The sequence below is a fragment of the Copidosoma floridanum genome, unplaced genomic scaffold (genome assembly GCF_036245765.1).
Source record: "Copidosoma floridanum isolate Cflo_tuat_1 unplaced genomic scaffold, Cflo_Japanese_pri ptg000020l, whole genome shotgun sequence".
NCBI classification, from domain to species: domain Eukaryota; kingdom Metazoa; phylum Arthropoda; class Insecta; order Hymenoptera; family Encyrtidae; genus Copidosoma; species Copidosoma floridanum.
In genome coordinates, this window is record NW_028321897.1 from 3,499,314 (window position 1) to 3,521,747 (window position 22,434).

At 37.0% G+C, this 22,434-nt stretch overlaps 1 protein-coding gene across 1 annotated transcript in view; it reads right to left on the reverse strand.

Annotated features, from left to right (window-relative positions):
• Window positions 1-22,434, reverse strand: part of LOC106642172 (adhesion G protein-coupled receptor E3) — a 238,238-nt gene that overhangs the window by 215,143 nt on the left and 661 nt on the right. Inside the window, exon 2 of the mRNA XM_023390322.2 lies at window positions 12,168-12,360. Coding sequence (XP_023246090.2) covers window positions 12,168-12,346 — 179 coding nt within the window. The 5' untranslated portion in view covers window positions 12,347-12,360. The remainder of the gene's footprint in view (window positions 1-12,167; window positions 12,361-22,434) is intronic.

Sequence of the window (22,434 nt, forward strand, 5' to 3'; positions counted from 1 at the left end):
TCGAGGGACGCAGTTTTGTTTTTTTCGATACCCTTGTTTACCGCGGCAGTGGGAGGTTTTATTTTTGTGCATACTTTTCGGGGTGGTGTGGAAGGGCCGTGGATCGGAGTGTGTGTTATCCCTCTTCTGGAAGTCTGTTTGTTTTATTTTCCGGTTCATCGTGGTTGCGATGATACTCGCTCGTCAAAAGGTGCGACTTGAGCCCTCCGTTGTATTGTTCTCGTCACGAATCTCGAGTTCAATATGTCGGAGTGAGCAAGTATCTGATGCGTACAGATAACAATAATAATAATAATAATAATAATAATAATAATAATAATAATAATTACAATAATGATGATGATGATAATAATAATGAAATTGGTGATGAAGATAGTTATTATTAATACTATAAAAATTGGCTAGATTTACAAGAGACACTGCACATTTGTATGTACAAACAACTTAGACATTGGCACAAGAGGGAAATGTCTAGTTTATCTACATTTATAATGTTTCACACAGATTTTGTTAACTTATTTTTTATCCTAAAATATTAAGTTCAAATAAAACCCAACATCAAAAGACTAGAGAAATATGTTGAATACAGAACGTGTATTTTTTCTACATGTGCTTCAATATCTTATATATAAGAAATTTATTTCTTGTTGTTTAGGCAAAAACATGTTTTTTCGAAATTATAAATACTTTTTTTCATTTGTAGTATTCATTTCAATTCTCAAAAAAAAATGTTAAACAACATCCGCAAGACACTCTTATAAATAATGTTAACTTTCAAAGTTATGAAGAAAAAAGAAATTTTTTTTCTTCGATACAGATTCTTCCTTTCATAAAACATTTCCCATTTAAATCTTGATTACTCGGTTACGTAAACACAGTGTTAATTACATTTATAATGATGTAAAACCATACATTAAATGCATTTATTTCAGAATCGAAATTACACTCACTCTATAAGTAAACCATTATCCATATGGCTCCACTTTTTGTAGTAAATAAACGATATGGCAATTATATCTGATGAAACGAGGGGAAAACGATGTGTGGGTGAATATCAAATTGCAAAAATACGCGCGTGCTCTCTGTAATCCAATTACCAGCTCTTTCTGTACGTTTATCACGAATAGCTCTCATTGAGATTGTAAAGCTGTTATTAAATTACTTCTAATGGAAGTCAAGGGAAATTCACCAGTTAAGAGGATTAATTGAAATTTATTACTATTTTCCCCTAGTTTGAATGTCAAATCAAACCAAAATAAAATTCACTCTCGCGAGTGACGAAAAAAAATTTTTCCCAGTTTTGTCCAACCACCCTGTTATTTTTGGAAAAGTAATCAGAGCTGAGGTCCCCGTTTGCACGCGTCGAACTGCGGTGGGGGAGGGGAAAAAAAAACAACTGGAAAAAGGCACACTTTGACGAAGCGTGGCTCCTCTGTTTTCTTACGGGGCCGCCTTTCAGCGCGAGTTTCGCGTCGCTCGGAAATGTGTTTTTTCAATTCCACAGCACTATTGACCGATGATCAAAACGGATTAGAGGTCACCCGCGTCGTGCACACATACGCGCCCCGAATCAATTCAAAAGTGCCCGTGAATGGAAAATAATCGCTGCTACCATCGGGGCTCGACTCCTTTTTTTTTCTCTCTCTCTCTCTCTCTCTTTCTCTCTCTCTGTTGTTTGTCCTTTCAATAGTCGTTTTTACAAGTGTCCAAGGACATACTCGCTTCGACACAAAAAATGGCGCAAAATATTTTCCTACGACAAACAAACTTATTGTAAAACACTGAAAAGTATCATTTCGCAATGCAGCGCGGTAGATTTTTGTGTTGTTCAGTCGCAATACCTACGTTGGGTTTGTTCATCGGCCAACAGTCGGATAAAACTTTTGCGAATAGATTTCAACGCCGTAATGATTCCAATCGCCGTATCCTATACACCACACCTCCCCCCGACGAGTAAAGGCAACGCTAAGTTAATAACAGCTCCGCCGTATCACTCGAACCCAATCAACGGGAGCTTATGTACGCTCTGGAGGCTCCCAAAGCCGGGCTAATAAAACAAAGCAGCAGCCACTTCTATTTATCGTGCGCCCCGACGTGGACTCGTGTATCGGGAGCAGCTACGGTCAACATTTGCCGAGCACAATGGACATCCGTATACATGTATATACCAGGGCAGCAATACCCTCCGTTTCCTCGCTTATAATGTTTACCCAGCTGGGCGCGTCTGCAATTATGACTCCGAGGCTGTGCGCCGATACCTCGTATTGTATTCACTCGTGAGATTGTACCACCGCACGGGAGCACCGCATCACCTGTTTGGAAGCGTGACTCTGGCATTCACTTGGTGTCCGTATATCTGGGAGGAGCAGATGACTCGGCGAAATCGATTTTCCCTCCTTTGCCGGGGCCAATGCCGAGCGCTCGTTTCGCGTTGACGAGGGATACACGTGGGTTTTATGGATTTTGTACGAGAAACCTGTCATTCGTGCACGAGTGCGGACGGAAACGGGTTGCCCCTCGATTTTCCGTTTGACGAGAACTGTCTCGCGAGGAGGAGAGGGCTGTGAATGTGGTTTGTGGAAGGGTTGGGAAAGGTTTTTGGATTTCAGTTGGTAAATTGCATTTCGGACGGTGACGGGTTTTTTACTTGGGAATGATGGTGGTAAGAAAACAAAAAAAGTGACGTTTGCAACTGGAGTGCACGTTTGTCTTTGTATTAATTTGAAAAACAAAAATCAAGGACAACGTATCCTCCCGAGTATATCCCTCGAAAGAGTTTACTGTGAAATCGGATCAAGAGTCGTAAAGAAACGTGGATGTTTACCTTTGCTGATATCAAGATTTTGTTTGTCTTTGTCTCGTATCAGTGCGCTTTGAATTTTATTTTCTTACAAACGAATAAACAAATTTTATCAATGTACCCTTTATTAAGAGGCAAAGGTAGCTGACAAAACGCGTACGAGGCAAAAAAACGCGTTCGCGGGTCGTATCGAAATTCAGTAGTAATCACTGCGAATAGTCAGACGCTTTGGGTATTCGATTTCGAGCGCTTTGGTGTAACATAAACGAAACGGTTATTGTTTGGTGACACCTTTCTAAGCAATTTTGCTGTACATGGGGTTCCTTATGTACAATTAGGTAATAAAAATCTCTACAAGATTATGCTGAGGTTTCTCCGTAATGTCAATGAATAATTGATCCTAACTTGTGGAGTTTACTTGTCTGACAGTACTGTGGCAAAGTTTGCCTTTAAAGTTGGAAGTTTTAAGTTTTAGAAAAAACTTAATTTAGTAAGACAATTGTTCCTATTTGTAGAACTCACTACTTGTCGTGAAATTTACTTTATAAAATTATTAACAGTTGTATGTTTTATTCATCCTTATGATTTCATAAAAAAAGTTTTATGGTACACAAAAATAAACTACCATTTTAAGTAGATTATGGTACCAAACTTTAATAAGTAATTTATAAAATTCTAGTGAACAAATAAACCTTGTGGTTATTTCTGTTGAATACAATGATGTTGTGTAAGTAAAAAACTTTAATTTTTTTGAAATATTGTGCTGAATATGTTTTTAAAAAAGTTTCGTAAATAGTTGTATGATTAAAAAACAGTAGGTACAACGTCTCACATATGTGTATTTTGATCTTATAATCTTTTTTATGAAATAAAAATTTCTACCAGTAAAACTCACAATTAAGAGAAAAAAAAATTAAATAAGCATGTAATGATGTAATTTGTAGTCACAATAGGAATATTTACCAGAATTAAAAATAGTGTTTTTCAACTGATTCTTGAATGACCGAGCCTGAACGAGTATTTTTTGTGAAAATTATTTGAAACTCACAAAAAAATAATTTTGTGCTGCTACAACAAGAAGAATGTTTTATGTTCCTACTGATTGTGAGTGAAATTGCAAGGTATCGCAATAAGAATTCTTGTGTCTTTTAACTTGCTTCGTATCATTACAATAACTATTTGAAACCACAACTGTTTTTGTTTCTTTGTTTTTTCTTTTAATTATAGAAAATAAAAGATACTTACATATAAAAACCTCTTTTCAACTCGACGCGAGACAAATTGTTGTTACAAAAATTTTTCGATTCCAACGATGGAGTGCCGATATTCGCTTGATTCGGTAAATAAAAATCCACCAACTGGCTAAAACGTCCAACTGGATTCAGGACAAAAGTTTTCGATTTTTTTTCCATTTGGTTACATTTGTAATTTTGCCATCACGCCAATCATATTTATCTCACAGACACCTGTATGACTCAGAAAAAACCATCCCGTAAACTCCAATCAGAGATCAATCATTCGCATCTCTCTGCCCTCGACTCATGCATCTGTTCACAAGTCATCCCGTGAAAAGCACTCCAGTCGCCAGATATAGATCAGAACGCACCTGCTAGCTTCGCTCGTCGACGTATACAAAACCACCCGAGTGAAATCCTCAAAAATCGGGTATCCCCACGTAATCGAAGGAAAAAGGGGAAAAAAAGCAATATGCAGAGGCATCCAAAAACTTGTGTCCCGTGACCTGCTTGTATAAATCGCTCGCCCTTGACTCTCCAAACCCAACGACGAAGCTCACGTGCCCGCAATAAGTTTCCAGCGCGTGCTTTTTGCAATCCACACACTTACGGTCCGGAAACTCGGAAGACACGAGCGCCATACGACGGCCCCGAAATTCCGGCCGTACGTGTCTGTATGGGCGCAGCTGCTCTCGTATTATTTATATCATCGCCCGACGCGTGCAAGCGGGAACGGCGGGGTAATAATGAGGCATAGGACGATCTTGAATCGGTACTCCAAATTATATGGGACCGAAATTACGAAGGAGATCAACAGTTCTTTCGCTAGCAAGAGCTGATGGAAGGAGCTATCGGGAGCCTCTAATTGTCATCTCGGCACCCTGAGCCCAGGGCTCAGCCGTAATCCCTCCGATGATTAAATTTATAAACTCGCAAATGGCAAAACAACGACACAGACGATCTAGAGATTGGGTATACAAAAATAACTATGTAATAAAAAAAAGGAAGCACCGGAGTTGGTCGAAGCTGGGCGGGGAAAGTGAAATCCCCGTCAGCGAGAGGCGTCTCAATTTCTCGAAATTCATAAAACTCGTAATCCACCCGTCGGGACGGCCTCGACCCCCAGGATCCTCCCGCACAAATACACGTCCACGCGGGGAGTTATGGATACAGTCTCCGTGAGATTTTCATAAAACTTTAGATTAAAGTGCAAAGCCGGATCGCGCGAGTCCGGGGAACGAAAACAACCGCCGTGCCTTATATACACACGTACATACTCTGCCGAAGGACGCGGGGAAGAGCGATCGTCCCAAATATAAAGTTGCGGGCCACTGGCGACGGCGTTTAGCCCGAGTTTTCTCAGCTGGACCGACGCTTACAAACTCTCGCTGGTGGTTTTTTCTTGCTCCCGTACGCCAGAGGTTTGTTTTTACCGGAAATAGCGGTCTGTTCTTTCTCCACTCGCGGTCGAGGTCCTGTTTGCTTGATCCTGGAGCTCTGTTTCCATCACTTTTACGAGGTACGTGTATCATTTGCGCAGAAATTCTAGAGCTATCACAACGAATGGGATTGAATTTTTTCATCACAGTACGGCCAAGCTTTGCACTTGAATTTTGTATATTAATTACACTGTTGAAAGTAGATGTGTAATAACTGGTGAAAGGGTTTCGTGATCGCACTTTGGCTCCAGGCAAATTTTCTTTCAAAGTGTGGTCGTTTGGAGAACCATTGTATACATAAAGTTGAGGTAAATAACAATGTGCTCACGTAAAGTAAGTTAAGTCTCGCGATGTATGTCTAGAGCCTTTGCTTAAATAAGCGAAGTATGGTATGATTTTTTTGATATTTATAGCGTAAGGGTCGCGTGAATACTCCAAGTACAATCAAAAAAGGTCTTTGCTTTTTCAATCAATCGTTGACTTGGACGATGGCTAACCGATTTATGTGAACATAACCTTTTTGTTACTACAAAAGCTATATTTTATACGTTACCTTCGCAACATATCACACGAGTCGCTTATCTGGATGAGCCCTAAACCACACTGTTTTTAAAATGTTTTAAAGTTAAATTTTACTTTTACCATGAAGAGTGAAGAAAAAACTTTCGATTCATTAACGTTTTTACTAATATATCAAAAACTACCCTCACAATTTCTACCATTTGTACCGATGAATATACAATGAAATTAATGCTTATGAATTCAGGAGATCTTGTTAATTAGTAATTAGTAATATAGTCTCTGTAATATGTTAAAGTCAACGTGTTTATAAGTACCACGGGGACGAGAAATGGTAGTTTTCCTACGAGTTTGAAAAGTCTCTGTTTGCGAACCGAGAGGTTTGCGGCCCGAGCCGAAGGCGAGGTTCGTAACGAGGTTCGTAAAGGAGACTTTTCGAACGAGTTCTGGAAAACTGCTTTTTCGCCCGAGGAAGTACCAACCTCCCAAAACCACCCGAGGGCGGAAAAATTGATTTAACTATTGCTTGGAGGATAGACCCAAATTTGTACACGATGTTTTTGAAAAAGGTTACATTCAAGATGGACGTAAAAAACAGGACTACCTGTTGTTCTTAACTTTGCCCACAGTTTCGACGTATAGTTTGATCAACTCATTTGTTTCGCATTCAATTTCTCGACGATGTACAACTACAGCAGTTTTAGTCGACGAACAAAAGACAATCTAAACTGCGGTGCTTTGCGTATACGTAAGCTCGAAGATCTTCAATTTCCCAACTGCAGCAGAGACAACGACGGCTTTGCATAGATAAACTTTGGAGGGCGATTACGAATGGCGAATGACTATATATACGCCAGAGATCTCGAGTTGCACGAGTTTTCGATTTGTTCTCTTTGGATTCATCTTGCCCGTGATGCATTAATAAATATGGGTGATTTAATAGCCGAGTGGAAAATACTTTTTCTTAATTTATTGGGATAATATGTTTTTTCAAAATATTTTGAAGTGATAGGTTTTATTTAGATCATACGCTTATCCACTCAACAGTTGGTTTGTCATGTAGCATACTGCTCAAGACAAGTAGGATTAATATGATAATTTTTGAAGATGGCAAAATAACCACTCGATCATTTTAACAAGCTTCGGATTTTCAAGAGCCAAGTATGAAAACTTGGCTAACAGGAGCACAAAAAACTTTTAACGCAACCCCCAGCACTCGCCTATTTTTTTCTCTCCTCTCCTGCACCCCACCGATATCAATATTTCAATTTTAATTAAACAGGCGCTCTCGTGGCTGGTGTATCTTCGGTTTCCCCCCCCCCCCCCTAACTTTGCCCCATAAATTTTCGCGCGCGACTAATAAAACAGCCATTAAAAGAGTCCGGTAACTTTAAAACTGCGGCAAATACCCCTAAATTACTCTCTCTCTCTCTCTCTCTCTCTCGCTGCAACGCAATTTACCGGCAAACTTGAGCTAATCCCCTTACCAAACGCTCCCTCCGAGTCTTTCAGCCCGAGTACAAACACACCTGTACACACTCATGGGCATCGAAAATGACTCGTGATCAGGGCTCGGGTTTTTTCAATTACCATACCGAGGACAGCAGAGGATGTCGCTCAGTTGCTTGCAACGTTGGCTTTCGAGGCGCACGTGCCGGTGAACGAGAAAACGGAGGACACGGAAATCAATTTCGCGACCACGATGCTGGCATTACAATGGACCGAGCGACGGCAAGGGAGCGCGGTCGACGTGATCGGCAACTCGGCGCGTGTACACGCAATTTTCCGTGGGATAATTAGCATCGGCAACAACAATAACAATAAACACAGGAAAGGGGCTCAGCCCCTTTTTTCCCCCCACCTCGGTGTGGCTCTTCCGCGCCTGCAGCGGCGAACAATCGCTGAAAATTCGCCGGTAACTAGCACGCCTGCCACGGACGATTTATCGAGCAGCGTGTTTTTTTTTTTTTTTTTTGTCTTTTGTGTCACGTGCTCTTTTCTGTTTCACGTGTCTTGGAAAAAGAATGGACTCTCTCGTATATAGGTACCCGCGTAAACGTGCATTTACGGATTCGAATGACAATGGGAGAAAGAGGAGCAGGGGGAGATGGGTATAGGCTTGAAATCCGATATGCGGGACGTGTTGTGCACAATACGAGGGCTCTCTCCTCGCTTGGATTCGTTTGTTTGCTCGTTAGCGGTCCATGATTAATTTTTTTTTTTCGTTTTTCATCCATTGCGCGTGTGGCTGCGGAGTTTTAGTGGCATTATTCTAGCTAATCGATAGCCTTGTAGAGGTGTAACGAGGTGAAGGTTATGACAATGCGGGTTTTGGGAATTTATTTGGGAATCCAGTATGTCTTTGTTATTTTGTAGTGTAGTACTTATATTTTGGACGATTTTCATTTGGTAATATTATTATTTTATACACAGAGAGAAAAAAATACTGAAAATTTCTATGGTAGAATGGTAATCTGGTGTCATTTGACGTTACATAGATATCAATTGACAGTAATATCTATTGTACAAACAGTAAATATGACTGTACTTATGACAAAAATTACTGTTCTTATTATTAAAAATTATTGTTCAAATAGTATAAAGAGTCTTGACAACTAGACAGTAACATATTATAATTCTAGCACAGTAAATTTGACAACTTTTTTTCTCTTAGTGATTTTTTTGGTTAAAAAACAGCTTTTACATCACTATAAATACGGTTTGCTAAAAGGACAACTGCTGTTTTATTTTTTAGTTTTGTAGTCGCTTATAATTTTTCTTTTTATCAACTTATAATATTGCTAATCGATGCTTTTGGGTGTAAGCTTCTCAGAAATGCAAACAATTTATAAAACCATTTTTTTACGTTTTTTTCGGACCATTTTTCGACTGAAGTATCCTCAATTGTTATTGAACCACTTTAGGAAATATGCTTAGAGTAGAACGAAATAGAAATCATACTTTTATGTAAAAGGAAATCGCACACATTTAACATTCATATTTAAAATTCAAGGAATAAAGTGCAGAAATTCAGAAACAAAGAGTAGACAGCCATGAGGTAGAACGAAAGGAGAATATAATGTAGGAATTGGAGGACTTCAAAAGGGATTAAAGACATACAGTATAAATTAAAATCAACAATTCAAAATGATTGTTTGAAAATGACTATGGAAATTTAAAAGTATTTAAAGTTAGCATTCTGCTGTCATGATACTCAGTAGAATCTTCTTTTTTTTTAATTTCAATCTAAATGGTGCTAATCATTCTGTCATTTCTTATAAATACCTGATAAGGAGCACAAGATAGGTTGGATACAGGATAGATTATACAAAGGAATTCGCAAAAGTGTATAGGCACTACTTCTACAGTTGTGCATGTAAGACGCACTTTCCTAATTTGATGAGTTTCTTCCAAGAGTATAAGAACGGCAGTAATTGGCGGAATAGTTATTGAAGATTTTTATTAAATAACTGTAGTTGAAAATAAACTGAACTTCCACAAGACGCCGATATTCACGTAAAACGATTGTATCGTGAAAAATAATATTAAAGAACAGTCATGCATCAATTTTAATATTAAATACAAGTTGAAAATGAAGAAATATATAATTGCTAAGTTGAGACGCATGAAAGGTAAGTTACGTTTTACATATGAAAATAATTATAAATTTTCTCGATTACCATTTCGTTCTTTGCTAGATGAATACTCATACGTCTGCACCCCTAGCAATCATAAAAATCACTCCAAAACTCAAATTCCAAAGCGCAATTAATCATGCCAAATTTCTCGCCACTTTTGCCTATTCGAAGCCCATTTGCCAGTAGTTCACACTCGTCTTCCATCCACTCTCTAACGAAGCGCGTTCATCGCCTTTGCTTCTGAAACGATAATCGCCAACACGACTTGCATGGTAATCGATCGAAGGTCCCGAGCGTGAATTACCGAGTAATTAGGCGCAGCACAAGGAAACATACACCTCCTCCGTGCGGAATCATGTACCTCCTCTCGGCACTTGGTACCACACTTGAATCCATACTTCCGCGATTGTAGCACGTAGACACACGTACGAGCGCACATATGTGGTTCGAGGCACGTTCGGAAGTTCACTAGCTAACTTTCCCCGATCGTGTACGTACACGCTTTATCATGCATCATTGACTATGACTTGATAATTCAATTGATTGAAAGGATGCGATCCAATGAAGAATACATTATTAGATGGATTTACGTGTGTTCATGTCGAGAAGAGGCAGATTTTACACTTTTTGAAAAACCCTTGATCCTTCAAACTCAAAAACGTTGGTTTCACGTTGGTTTAACTGTCGATCACTGTATGAAGAGTAAGAAAAATAAATTTTTAAGTTAAGATACTAGCTCGTATGGCACGTGTGACTCTAGGATGTATGTCTCACCACAAAGACAAAAACCAAGACAATAATTTCCAAGTCATTAATTTCCGAAAGTACTTATATTTGGAATGTACGGATACACTGATCGCTGTAGTAAAGTTTCACGTTTAAGTTAGATGTAGAAGTACAAGTCTGACTACAGACGACAAACGTGTATTTAATGTCAGATGCTATGATTGTTACAAAAAATAATTTTTCAAAGTTTTATACGTGATTTCAGCACATGCATAATTTAGTATAAGTGTTTCGCCTCTGAATTGACTAGTGACGCCTTTAATATACCATGCTCATTTTGAACTCTTTACGTTTGCATTTTAAGGGCTGAAAATGTATCGATGTCCTGGCAAAGTTTTATGTTTAATTCCTAATAATGCAATGTAGTACAAAATTGCTGTCATTTTTTTTACCGCTAATTATTTCTTTGATACTAATTTTGCATTATGAATGTACTAATAAATAATACTCATAGATAAACTGAAAGATCTAGATTTTTACTTCGCATGCATATTTTTACGCTTCGTGCAGACGTCTATTTCACTACTAAAGTTATTTTGCGATAATTTTATTAAGCATGCCTTTGATAAAATTGCCAAAGAACTCGTTTCTTTCACAAGTAAAATATTTTGTTGATCTATTAATTAAAAATTTTAATCACCTACTTTGTATCTCCTACTCTGGTGGATTGAGAAAATTTAAACGACTCGTGTACACCTGTATCATCACTTTAGATGGTCTAACACCGTTTTCTGGCTGTTTTACAGCTAACAAGATCTAAAAGCACTATTGAAAATAGCTGCGAGCTACCCGGATTAAAGTTTGTCACGTAAATCCCTGTATTGAGAATATGTCTGTACCACGTGACATCGATATATATATATATATATATATATATATATATATATATATATATATATATGACTACTAGAAGAAAAGTAGTTCATGTCTTACGGGAGAAGTTAAGTTTTTATTGTTTTTCGTGGTGGAAAAGGTGTTGAATACAAAAAGTTATTGGATTACGTATTTTTAACATTACAAGAGTTAGGTTGTTATTTTTTTCATACGATGAAATCGTTTCTTAAGGCCATAAACAGCGTTTTAAAAAGTACGAAATACAGTTAACCCTCAATTGAGCTACTCGTTTCTGCTGCTGCTGCTGCTATCACTGTTGCGCCTGCTCAGAGGTAAACAAGCAGCTTGATGCTAGGTTAAACTGTACTTCGTACCTTTAAAAAGATGTTTTCGGCCTTAATAAACGATTTCATCGTATAAAAAAATAACAACCTAACTCTTATAATGTTAAAAATACGTAATCCAATAATTTTTTGTATTCAACACCTTTTCCTCCACGAAAAAAAAAAAACTCAATTTCCTCCATAAGGACTGTACTTTTCCTCTAATTGTCATATATATATATATATATATCGCCATGTCACGTGGTACAGGCACATTCCCAATAGCAGGTTTTCAGTTTACGGCTGATGTAAACTTGACTTGCACTACTTAATAATGATACATTGGGCTTTAATTTGTGGCTGACGTAAACTTGACTTGCACTACTTAATAATGATACATATGGAGAAATTTACAGTAAGCCTGTACTGTTGTCTGACACAACAAAATGTTTATGTGGATTTATTAAAAAAATATATTCTGTAATTGAAACGTCATCACTTGGAAATGTCTATCAGATGGCTCAAAAACTGTTTAGCATGGATATTTTGAAACAAATTCAATTGAAAAAAAAAAAAAAAAAAAAAAAACGTACCTGTAAGTGATGAAGGCGAAGACGAGAGCGACGAGAGAAAGACTGCCGCCGAGCACAACGACAAGACTGAGTACGCCATCCTGGTCGAAGGGAGCCGCCAAACCAGAGGATATGCCTTTGGCGATTCCGTGGGATACCTGTGGGAAGCCATGAATCGCGCCCGTGTAAAGTGTCTCCATGGCTCCTGTTTCACCTGGAATGCCAAACAAAGTTTTGACCAGGTAAGTATCGAGTGGATTTTCAAAAGGAAATTATGGACTGTGGAGAGCTCATGGGTCAGTGTTTGAGGTTATGTTGCACATCGTTTACCTCACGGTGGATGTTTTGTTGCTTAAATTACTTGTGATTTACACTTTAGCTAAGGATTTCTAAAGAAAGTTGAAATTGAAGTTTCCTTGCATCCAAACTAACATTATAATCATTAAACATAGTCTTTAACCTCGGAAAAATTTTACTGTGCTATATAAAATACAACCTTAAAACGAGAGTGAGATAACTGATGGACAGAATTTTATCTACAACGTATGAACGTGCTTGCATCCTTAAAAATATAAAGAAAAATTGGCAAGTGTTTTTTCCCTCTTGGTATCAACTAAAAAATACATTAAGGTCCATACACACACATGTGATGAGAAAAACTTTTTCTCATGTAAACGCTGAGAATACCAAGTTTGTGTGCTTAGCACGTGAATATATTATCTTTTTTTATTGACTTTATCGTCAAAGTGTACGTGAACATTCATGTGGGCTTTTTTTACTTGTACGGGACAAAGTAAATAAATATTGCCTACAAGCTCGATCGCTGCTTGGTTCAAAAAAAAAAAAAAAAAAAAAAAAAAGGACAAGATAAATACATTGATCGCACGGTCTGCGTAACAGTATGTATGGTGGCTGAACTCATTTTTAGATATGCATCGAATTTACCCGGGCACATTTTGACATTACTGACTTTTATGACATCACGTGTTTTTCATCGGAGCAAAAATTATTAGGCTCTTTTAATTTCGCTAATCTATTGTTATGTAGGAACATATAAAACATAACTACATGTTTGATAATAATTTTAAAACCTTACATAACTCTATCAAAAGCGAGAACAAAATTTATGATAAAATAGTAGCTTAAGAAACTCTGGCTTTGGGCTTTATTGTTAGTGATGGTTGTAAATTCATTTTTTGTTGAACTTATAGAAGAAATGTCTATGTTAATGTTGTTGCTGACGAGATACTTATCCATAGCTATTGTAAGAGTATCTGGGTACTTAAATCCACAATGTACAAAAAATGTATTGATGCGTAATAATTCATATTACAAGGGTGAAAACAACCCCTAACGAATGCAAAATTTTTTAAACTTGTAAAAGATGGTTTTGCCTGCTTAATACAGTAAAAATCGATTAGGAACATACATCAAATAAAAAAATGTGCAACTCATTTTACAATAATTATATGTCCCAGTTTGATCTTAAATTGTAAGGGTTGCGATGACTTTAAAAAATTGTAAAATATTTATTAAAAAAATTCTTGAATATTCTTTAATAATACCTGCGCTTTAAGAGAAGACGACAGATCAACTATTTACATAATTTTGTCAAAATCCAAGTGGTTTAACATATCATTATCACATTTAAATGGTGGTTTCAGAAACTGTGGTTGATATTCGTTTACTAACTTGTGCATAATTTTATGATTATTATAATTATTATTATTATTATTATTATTATTATTATTATTATAATTGAATCAATGCTGTATTATTTGAAAGCTTTGCGATAAATGATCACTTTTACTGTTATTAATACAAATAATCAAAATGATGGAATTTTCGAGTACTTTGGGGATATTTTTCACCTCTGTAACTCTTATTGAACATACGGTCTATTTTTTCTATATTGCGTACTTAAATACTCCTGTAATCCACCAAAAATCATTAGGATTTCAATCGTACACCTTTAAATTAAAATTCAAGACTTTATGATACAAAAAACCAGTGAGCAGTTAAGGTTTTTGCTTGTAATGAAACAGGTACTTATTTATTTTTTTGGGTAATATTTTAATCTCTTAACATTTACGCCTGACGACAACACAGCGTATCAAAATATATGTAACATTTTAAAATATAAAAGCGTAAATATTTAAATTAATATCAGATTCATCAGTGAGAACTTGTTGTTTGTAATCTGATCTCATGATTTTTAGACACATTTACACAATGAAACACCCTTTAACCATTAATTCTCTCTGATGCAATTGGCAATAATTACAAGTAACATGACCATCGCAAGACCAGATTAATTTACGTTAGATCAAAATAATGACCGGAAAGAAAAAAAATGAACCAATGACGTGTCTCTGCGACCTACGTATGTAGTCACAAAAGGGTACCAGTAATGAATTTACCGATACCATACACTCCAGCGTAGACCACGGTAAAACTCACCAACGACGCACAAAGCTAGAACTCCAGAACTTGCCCCGTACACGTCTTCTCACGGTGAAAATTCCTGCAATTCTTCTCTCTCCGCGGTGCACACCCGAACATTCACCCACGCGCGTATACGATACACACCCACCGCTGTACGACAAAAAAAGCCGAGAACCCCCCTCCCGAGGTTCGTAAAAAGCTCTGAAGCGCGCGTCAGACAGCCCGCGTCCCCAAATTGAGCTAATACAAAAAAGGCCAAGTCACTCACCCCACTCCTCTTCCTCGTACAAAGCGCTTTACTGCCTACACCGTCTCCATGGCACCGTCTCTTTTCCTCCCTGAAAAGGTGACACACCCGCAACACCTTCGCGTATCTCTCATTTTCCGGGGGTATTTTCAAGCTTGCGCGCATAAATTTTCCTCGCAGGAGACTCACTCCCTCTCGTCCCGGACGCGAAAGCGTTCCCATAACTTACGGTGGATTTACGGGTACTGGGCCCAGCTCGTAAAAACGAGGGCCATGTCCAACGAGATTCAAAAAAGTGCAGAAAATCCCCGCGCACATGGAGTGAAAATCCGTATCAGTTATTGAGTGGTGGGTTGCATACCAGACCGCGTTATCCGGTCACCTCCCTCCCTGCCATCGAATTAATTAGAGAAGTTCCAAGAGAGCAAAGGGGTGGGAAAGTCTCCGTGGGAAAGTTTTGCCTTTAACCAGCTGTACGGCTCCTTCGGCGATTGATTTATTCCCCGCCGATGAGATTCGCGGGCTGGTTTGGGTTACTTTGAAATGTGGTGGGGTTTGGGAGGAAAAAGGACGATTAAAACTTTGGTTCGTTTGTCGAGTGAGTCGTGATTCGGGGGGGTCGTTTTATGGGAATTCTGCCGGTGTTCTGGGAAAGATTTGATTTTTCGATGATCCATGAGTATACATTACCATGCGAGAGAGAGTTTTTTTGCTTTTTGGCCATTAGTTAGAATTTTAGATCCTAGGGATTTTTTTTTCTTTTGACAAACGGATTTCTCGTGTTGAGGTCGGTTGTTACTTTTTGATAGAGTGTATTAATGAAATGAGAATCACTAAAAGGTACGCATGCGAAAACAACGTGTCGTGGTAACCTTTGACATGGTATATCGTGTACTTTTCCCGACATGGTTTTCAATCTGCACCAGGTGTTTGATTTATTATTATCAAATTAAAAATTTTTTATTAAATTCAGTTTGGCTTACTCGTTTTTTAGAAATACATTTTAATTAGAGATAATTACACGTTTTGCAGTAATCATCAGACTGGCAACGTAGCAAACCATGTTCAAGGTTACTCGTACGAAATTCAATTAATTTCAACCAAATGTATCCGGAAAATGTAAAATTCATCAAACTCCGTGGGATTAATTTTGTTTTTTTTTTATCAACAGAAAAATACCTTTTTTATTTACTCAAGGAAAAATATAATGACGAAGCAGTCGGAAAAATTCAAACGAACCAAGAAACATCTGTTCATAAAAAAAAAAAGCAATCCTCGTAACGAGGGTAGAAAACACTCGTTATACGGCAAAATGTTCATCCCTGAAAATAAAAACGCTCATTACCCAGAGCTTTGCCGTGAAAAACAAACTCCTTCATAAGACAGTACAATGAATGCATCAAACGGAAAATTTGAATCTTCAAAAATCATCGTCTGGACAACTTTGGTAGTACCAATGGCCTCGTACCCTTACAACCCTCGAAACATTCATTGGTACCTTTACACGTGAGGGTGCCCATGCAGCTGGAAAGCATTAGCGGCAGAGTACCGCGAGAGAAAATCAACCACAACCCACCACGTACAGAGAGTTGGGAAGGGGGATGGGGAGAGTAAAGCTGGGTGTTCCCTGCCCCGCGCTCTTCGGATCGTAATTGCCTTTATCGGGGTGATCGTAATTTACCACAAGGCCGCCGCTACCCACCTCTGCTTTATTACACATGCAGGCGCGCACGGCCCACTCGCGGTGGTAACGTGTACATACACGCAGCGGATCCTCCTAACTATGACGAATGGCAAAGAAGCCGAGGGGACAGGCGTGCATTGTAGCAAACAGCACCTACAGGCTGTACGGATGTCGGGTATCGATTTTGAGATTGTACACGTAGGTGGATGCATGCATGCATGCACGCGTTCCTGGAATGTGGCTTTCGACGAAGAGCAGCGTGATATCGACTTTTTTTTAATGCTGAGGGTGGCTGGTGAGTGTAATAGCGGTGTAGCCGTTCTAGATAAGAACTGAAAATGTTAGAGCGCATTGTGTGTAGGTCAAATGATTTCGGGCCGTGAATGTGTGTAAGTAGATGGTTGCTTGGTCATGGTCGGTCTTGGGTATTATATGAATCTTTCAGTGCGTTCGAAGGGTTCGTAGGCGGTTCCCTCGGCACGTTAATTACTGATGAATCATTAAGGTATACTCTACATTGAAGTTTGTCCACTAACTTGAGCTTTTATGGTTTAATTTTTTTTTTTTTTTTTTTTTTTTTCTGTTCATTCTTTGGTTTGTTCTTTGCTTCAGGTGTTGGATGTTGCCAGCTGTAACAAGTGAAATCGGTTTTTCGATGTTATTTAAACCTACAAGCCCGTGGTGATTTTCAAGTTCAGTTATGGGAGATCGATCGCAAGGTATTGTAAAAGAATACTTGTATGACTCCCAATAAGTGCTCCTGATTCAATCCTTGGCTTTCATTATTTTCTCAGATTTATAACTTTTTATGAAAAAAAAAAAAAAAAAAAAAAAAAAAAAATTAAAGTCCATATTTTAACCTGTAAAACACGTTTTCAATTTTGCTGTAACCTCAAAAAATAGCTTGATTTATTATGTAAGGGATCGTATTTGTAATTAAAGTAAAAAGCTCCCACAGTAACAAACGTTTTTATTATTATTATTATCCCTTGAGTCAAGAAGATTTTTGCTACTTTCAAAAGTCGTTAAGGCACACAAATGTAATCATATATATATAGACATTGGGTCGAGGGACAGTGTGACAGATGGGCCGCCATATTCAGGACTCTAACGCAGAAACTGTATCAACAGCTCATAGACATGGAACTCCGAGTCAGTGATTGGTTGATTAGTATTGTGTGCGTGTTTGTCCTGAATATGGCAGAGCCAATCAAGAGAAGCTCCCGCATCTGCCACACTGTCTCTTGACCCACTGTAATCGTATATGCAAACGAGCACCCTCATATAAGTATAGCATGTACTAATGGACTTTTGAGGTATATAATGATCATACAGAGAAATATCACTCCTAATGCTCTGTTACTGTAATACCAAAAAACTTATGGTTCAACATACCATTTCGCAACGCGTACATTACTTTATTACAGGGAAGATTCATCGAGTAGTCATTTCAGTACTTTAACAACTAGAAAGACATTTCAAGACCAAACCAGAACAAGATGCGTTTCAGGATTTGTGGAAAATGTGAAGTCTTCAAAATTTAAAGAAGAAGTTAGCATAACTATGTTATCTGTACATTTGGTCTGGTAATAGTTTTGTCAAAAGGCACAATTTACGAACATTTTAAAATTATTATTCGTGTGAAAAATTGTAAGACATTACTATAAATTCTTCTTCACATCACTGTTATCGATTGTCATTGACAATGAGTTAATTTTTGCCATTGGTTTACTAATACCAAGTAAAAGTCTCTATTCTGCCTACGTCGACAGTACATTTTTTCTGCCTCAAATAGAACTATTGTATCAAGTCCTTTAGTTTAAATAAATAAAATTGTTTAACTTAATTTCTTTCTAGTGTGTTTGCTCGGGACAAATGTATCGATCGATTTTTCGACAACTTTCTCATATTCTACTATGAAATTTTGTCTACACCACTGGTCTTAAAGACAGCAGAATACTTGTATAGTTCAATAGTACTATAATAAATAATATGCTCAACAACAACATGGTAAATCCAGTATAACTGCTACTACATAATGGTGCACTACCTCTTTCCTTAGAATTCTCTCAGCTATGATGTCGAAGGGGTGTGACAAGTAGAATGCAATAATTTGTACGACTTAATTTGGAATACAATTAGGCTGACGTAAATTATGACATCATCTACTTCTTCATGACGCAGATGTCAAATAAAAGGGTTTGGTGAATATAATATAAGAAAATGAATAACGGCGTATAAAAATAATTAAAATGGTTCTATTCAGATAAGATATCCGTTATTTATTCACGATCTTGTTGAGACGCTATCACGTAAGATTAATTTATCATAAGAAGGAAAGAAAATAAATTACATCATATTATTAAGTCTAGTATGGCTGCAGCTACAAAATAATGATATTTCTTAGCTGCAGCCATACAAAAGCTCCATAAGCCTTCGATATTAGTAGAAAATGTAAAAGGAACTACGATTAAGCCATGATAATAATACAATAGTATTATTAATGATGATAATTATTAGTACTATAATAATAAAATATTAGTAACAATAATAAAAAAATAACTGAAGTAAGTAATAAGAAGTATAATAATGATAACAATAATAATAATCATAATAATAACAATAATAAATCCTTATTAAGTAATCAAAATTAAAAAAAAATAATTAAAAGGAGCAAAATGTCCATTTACTAAAATCTTGAAGTGCTTATATTGTGAATCCAAGTTTTATTTTCAAAACCATTGGATTGACGGTGATGGTTGAAAAAAATGAGTATGAAAGCTTTAAAGATGAAATTGAATAAAAATACCATTAATAAAATAAATTCAGTGCCTTACTCATTTGGAACATACTCACACGGAGATAACTATGTTATTTATCTTTGAGCCAACAAAAGTACTACTTAGGCATTTATTGTTACAAACACAAAAATTTTAGATGTTGATGTAAGGGTTCAGTCCAATAGTATTCTACAGGATCAGAATGTGACATTGCTACTATCCTTATGAATATACTAAACCATTTTTAAGTAGAGTTTCCTCTTGCCTAATAAGCTAATCAATAATAATCTTGTGGTGTCATGAAATAATTCGAAGTATGTAAAATAGAAATAAAAAAATAAAAAAAACAATACTTTAGGGAAACCCATCACCTTTTTTAAAAATGATTTAGTATTAGCATTTTTGGATATTGTAAAAAAAAATTTAGTGAGTCTATACCCTCAATTCGAGCATAAATTGTCGAGAAAAATGGCAAATAATTCAAAATAAAATTTTTAAAATTTAATTAAGGCCTTACAAGAGGTATCAATTTTATAACAAGGAGTTTATAAAAATGAGTTTCAGTTAAAAAAAATTTTGAAATTGCGCTTTTTGTAACAAGCATTGAATATATATACAGCTGCAAGGGGTTCAGACTAATTTGGCCGCTCTCATTAATTTTTTTAAGAGGATCCCTAGTGATATGCCTCCATAGTTATGGTAGAATCGATAGTTTGCGAAATGTTAGTATCAAAAAGTTGATGCTTTATAAAAAGTGTCAAAAATCTAATTTAGGCTAGTACTGTTTGAGAATGAAAAAAAAGAGAATCAAACCCAAAAAACGCAGCCCTCCGTAAACAAAACAAAAAAAATCAGGAACGGAGTCAACCAGCAAAAATTACCAAGAACAAAACACGATACTCCGTCGTTAGCCCAACAGAATCCCCTCTTCACGTCCCCATTACTCAACACCCCGTCTACCCCACTATTACGCAGTAGGCCATCTATATATCATGCACCTCAGCGTGTTAAAAGCATTTTTCTCCGTGGCACGCGACGCGAATGAAAGAAAAAAAAAAAAAAAAAAAAAAAACGTAATTCTGTTCACGTACAGCGTGTACAACCACCACACGCGATGGAATTGGCGTTTCGAATTTGCATTCCTTCATCCCAAGCCATATATGTATACACACAGAGCACGGGCTTCTCCCCGAGAATACACGCTAGCGTGACTGTACGGGGCTTCTTAATTAGAGCAACCGTGGGTCTGGAAGGGGTAGGTGGTGGAAGGAAAAGGGTTAACGCCAGCGTCGTGCGGCTTGCCCGTCGTTATCTGCGGCTTCCAGTGGAGCTCGCGCCCTGCGAGTGTAGCGTGCCACGAGCTAGCCAGCCGGCTGGTTGTTCGGTTTAAAGGATCATGAGGAGGTATAAAGAGAAGAGAGAGAGAGATCCTCTGGCTACAGTGAGCTGTAAAACTTGCTTGTGTGTACGGGGGGCATGGCGGGTCGTAGGAGGCGGCGATCGACTTTTCGCGCGACACGCTACACCCGTAGTGTCAGAAATTGCTCTGGGAGAGGCGAAAGACTTTTAGTCAGAGAGAGAGAGGCCGTTTCTGGGGCACGTGTTCGGGATATCACGTTTTTGAGGCTTCGCGGGCGGGCGCGTTTATTAATTTGAACTTTGTGAACTTTTTCGGCTGATTATCTGTTGATCCGCCTTTGGGTGTATTTTTAGGCTTATTGGTTCGTTGTTTTGGCATCGGTGTGGGTAAGAATTTGAAGGGGCTGTTGATGAAATCGATGGTGCGTTATATGATGCCAAAGTTTGACGATTCGATTGAAAAAAAAAAAAAAATTGTTTTAATACTCTCTATGCGTTGTACGCGTTTCAACTAATGGAGCTTTTTCCATAAGCCTGTGGTTTAATTTGAAAATGCGTATAGATGTGGTTATGTACCTCTACTGAATCGCGAAGCACTGCATCGATTTTCGAGCTCTTCTCTTATCTCAAAAGAACCGCAGCACTGATAAATATAGACTAGTTTTTGGTCCGTTGATACGAGTTTCAAATTTCACAAGTACTTATAGATTAACATTATTGATACGGAATCATCGATCTTGAAATTGTTGGATACCTTACTCCCTACAAATTTTTATTGTAAAATAAATGTAATTTTGAAAGTATACGTACTATTAAAATTATTAAATATTTAAAAAAAACAGATAGAGCAGTTGACCCTAAAACAAATTGGTAATTTTCGCAACTACTAAAATAAATAAACAACAATTTTATTTAAATATATTTTAGTTGTACGAAAACAAATATGGTAATTTCTAATGATGTTCGAATCACTTATAAAAGTACCAAATCGTTAAAGATACATAGATAAAATAATAAAGTTAATTATTTCGACGCAGTTACATATGTGTACACGAGATTTTTTTCAATCAGAGCTCTCGTATTTTAATTAATAAGGAATAAAACTTTATTATGTCCAACAAATCACTGACAAATATATACACGAGTTTTTGAAAACAGCAAACAATTTTTATTATTATTTGTATTAGAATGTGATGATTTGGAAAACCTATTCGTCATAGAATGTTTTGAAAGGAACAATGTACCTATTGAATTTCAAGTTGATCAAACAAAAAGTTTTCAAAGCTGTTGCGTAGAGCAAAAATATCTGGTACAAAGACGAAAATGCAGATTTATTAAAACGCATATTTTTATTCTTTTGCTGAAAATTTTAAGAGTTCAAGGGAAAATGCAGAAACTTCACTTCCTACTACTGCTTCACAAATAAACTTGGAATTCTCACTTGAACACAGAAGTTTTACGAAATTAAAAATTAAAAAATACCTCTAACTTTTATTATGTACTATTTTCTTTAAAATCACAATGGAAAATTCTTCTGGGTCATAATAATTTTTCAAAACTATTTTTTTTAAACCAAACGAAAAACTTTTTCTACGAAAAAAATTATCAAAATGTCAAAAAATGCCAAAAAAAGCTCACCCCAGTATAAAACTGTAAAACCTTGAAAAGCTTTAATATAAGCCTCTTAAGCTAGTGTGGTAGTAATACGTACGAGGGCTGTTCGAAAAAAGTACTGTAAAAAAAATTTTAGGGGCAACGAAGATGGACTTGGAA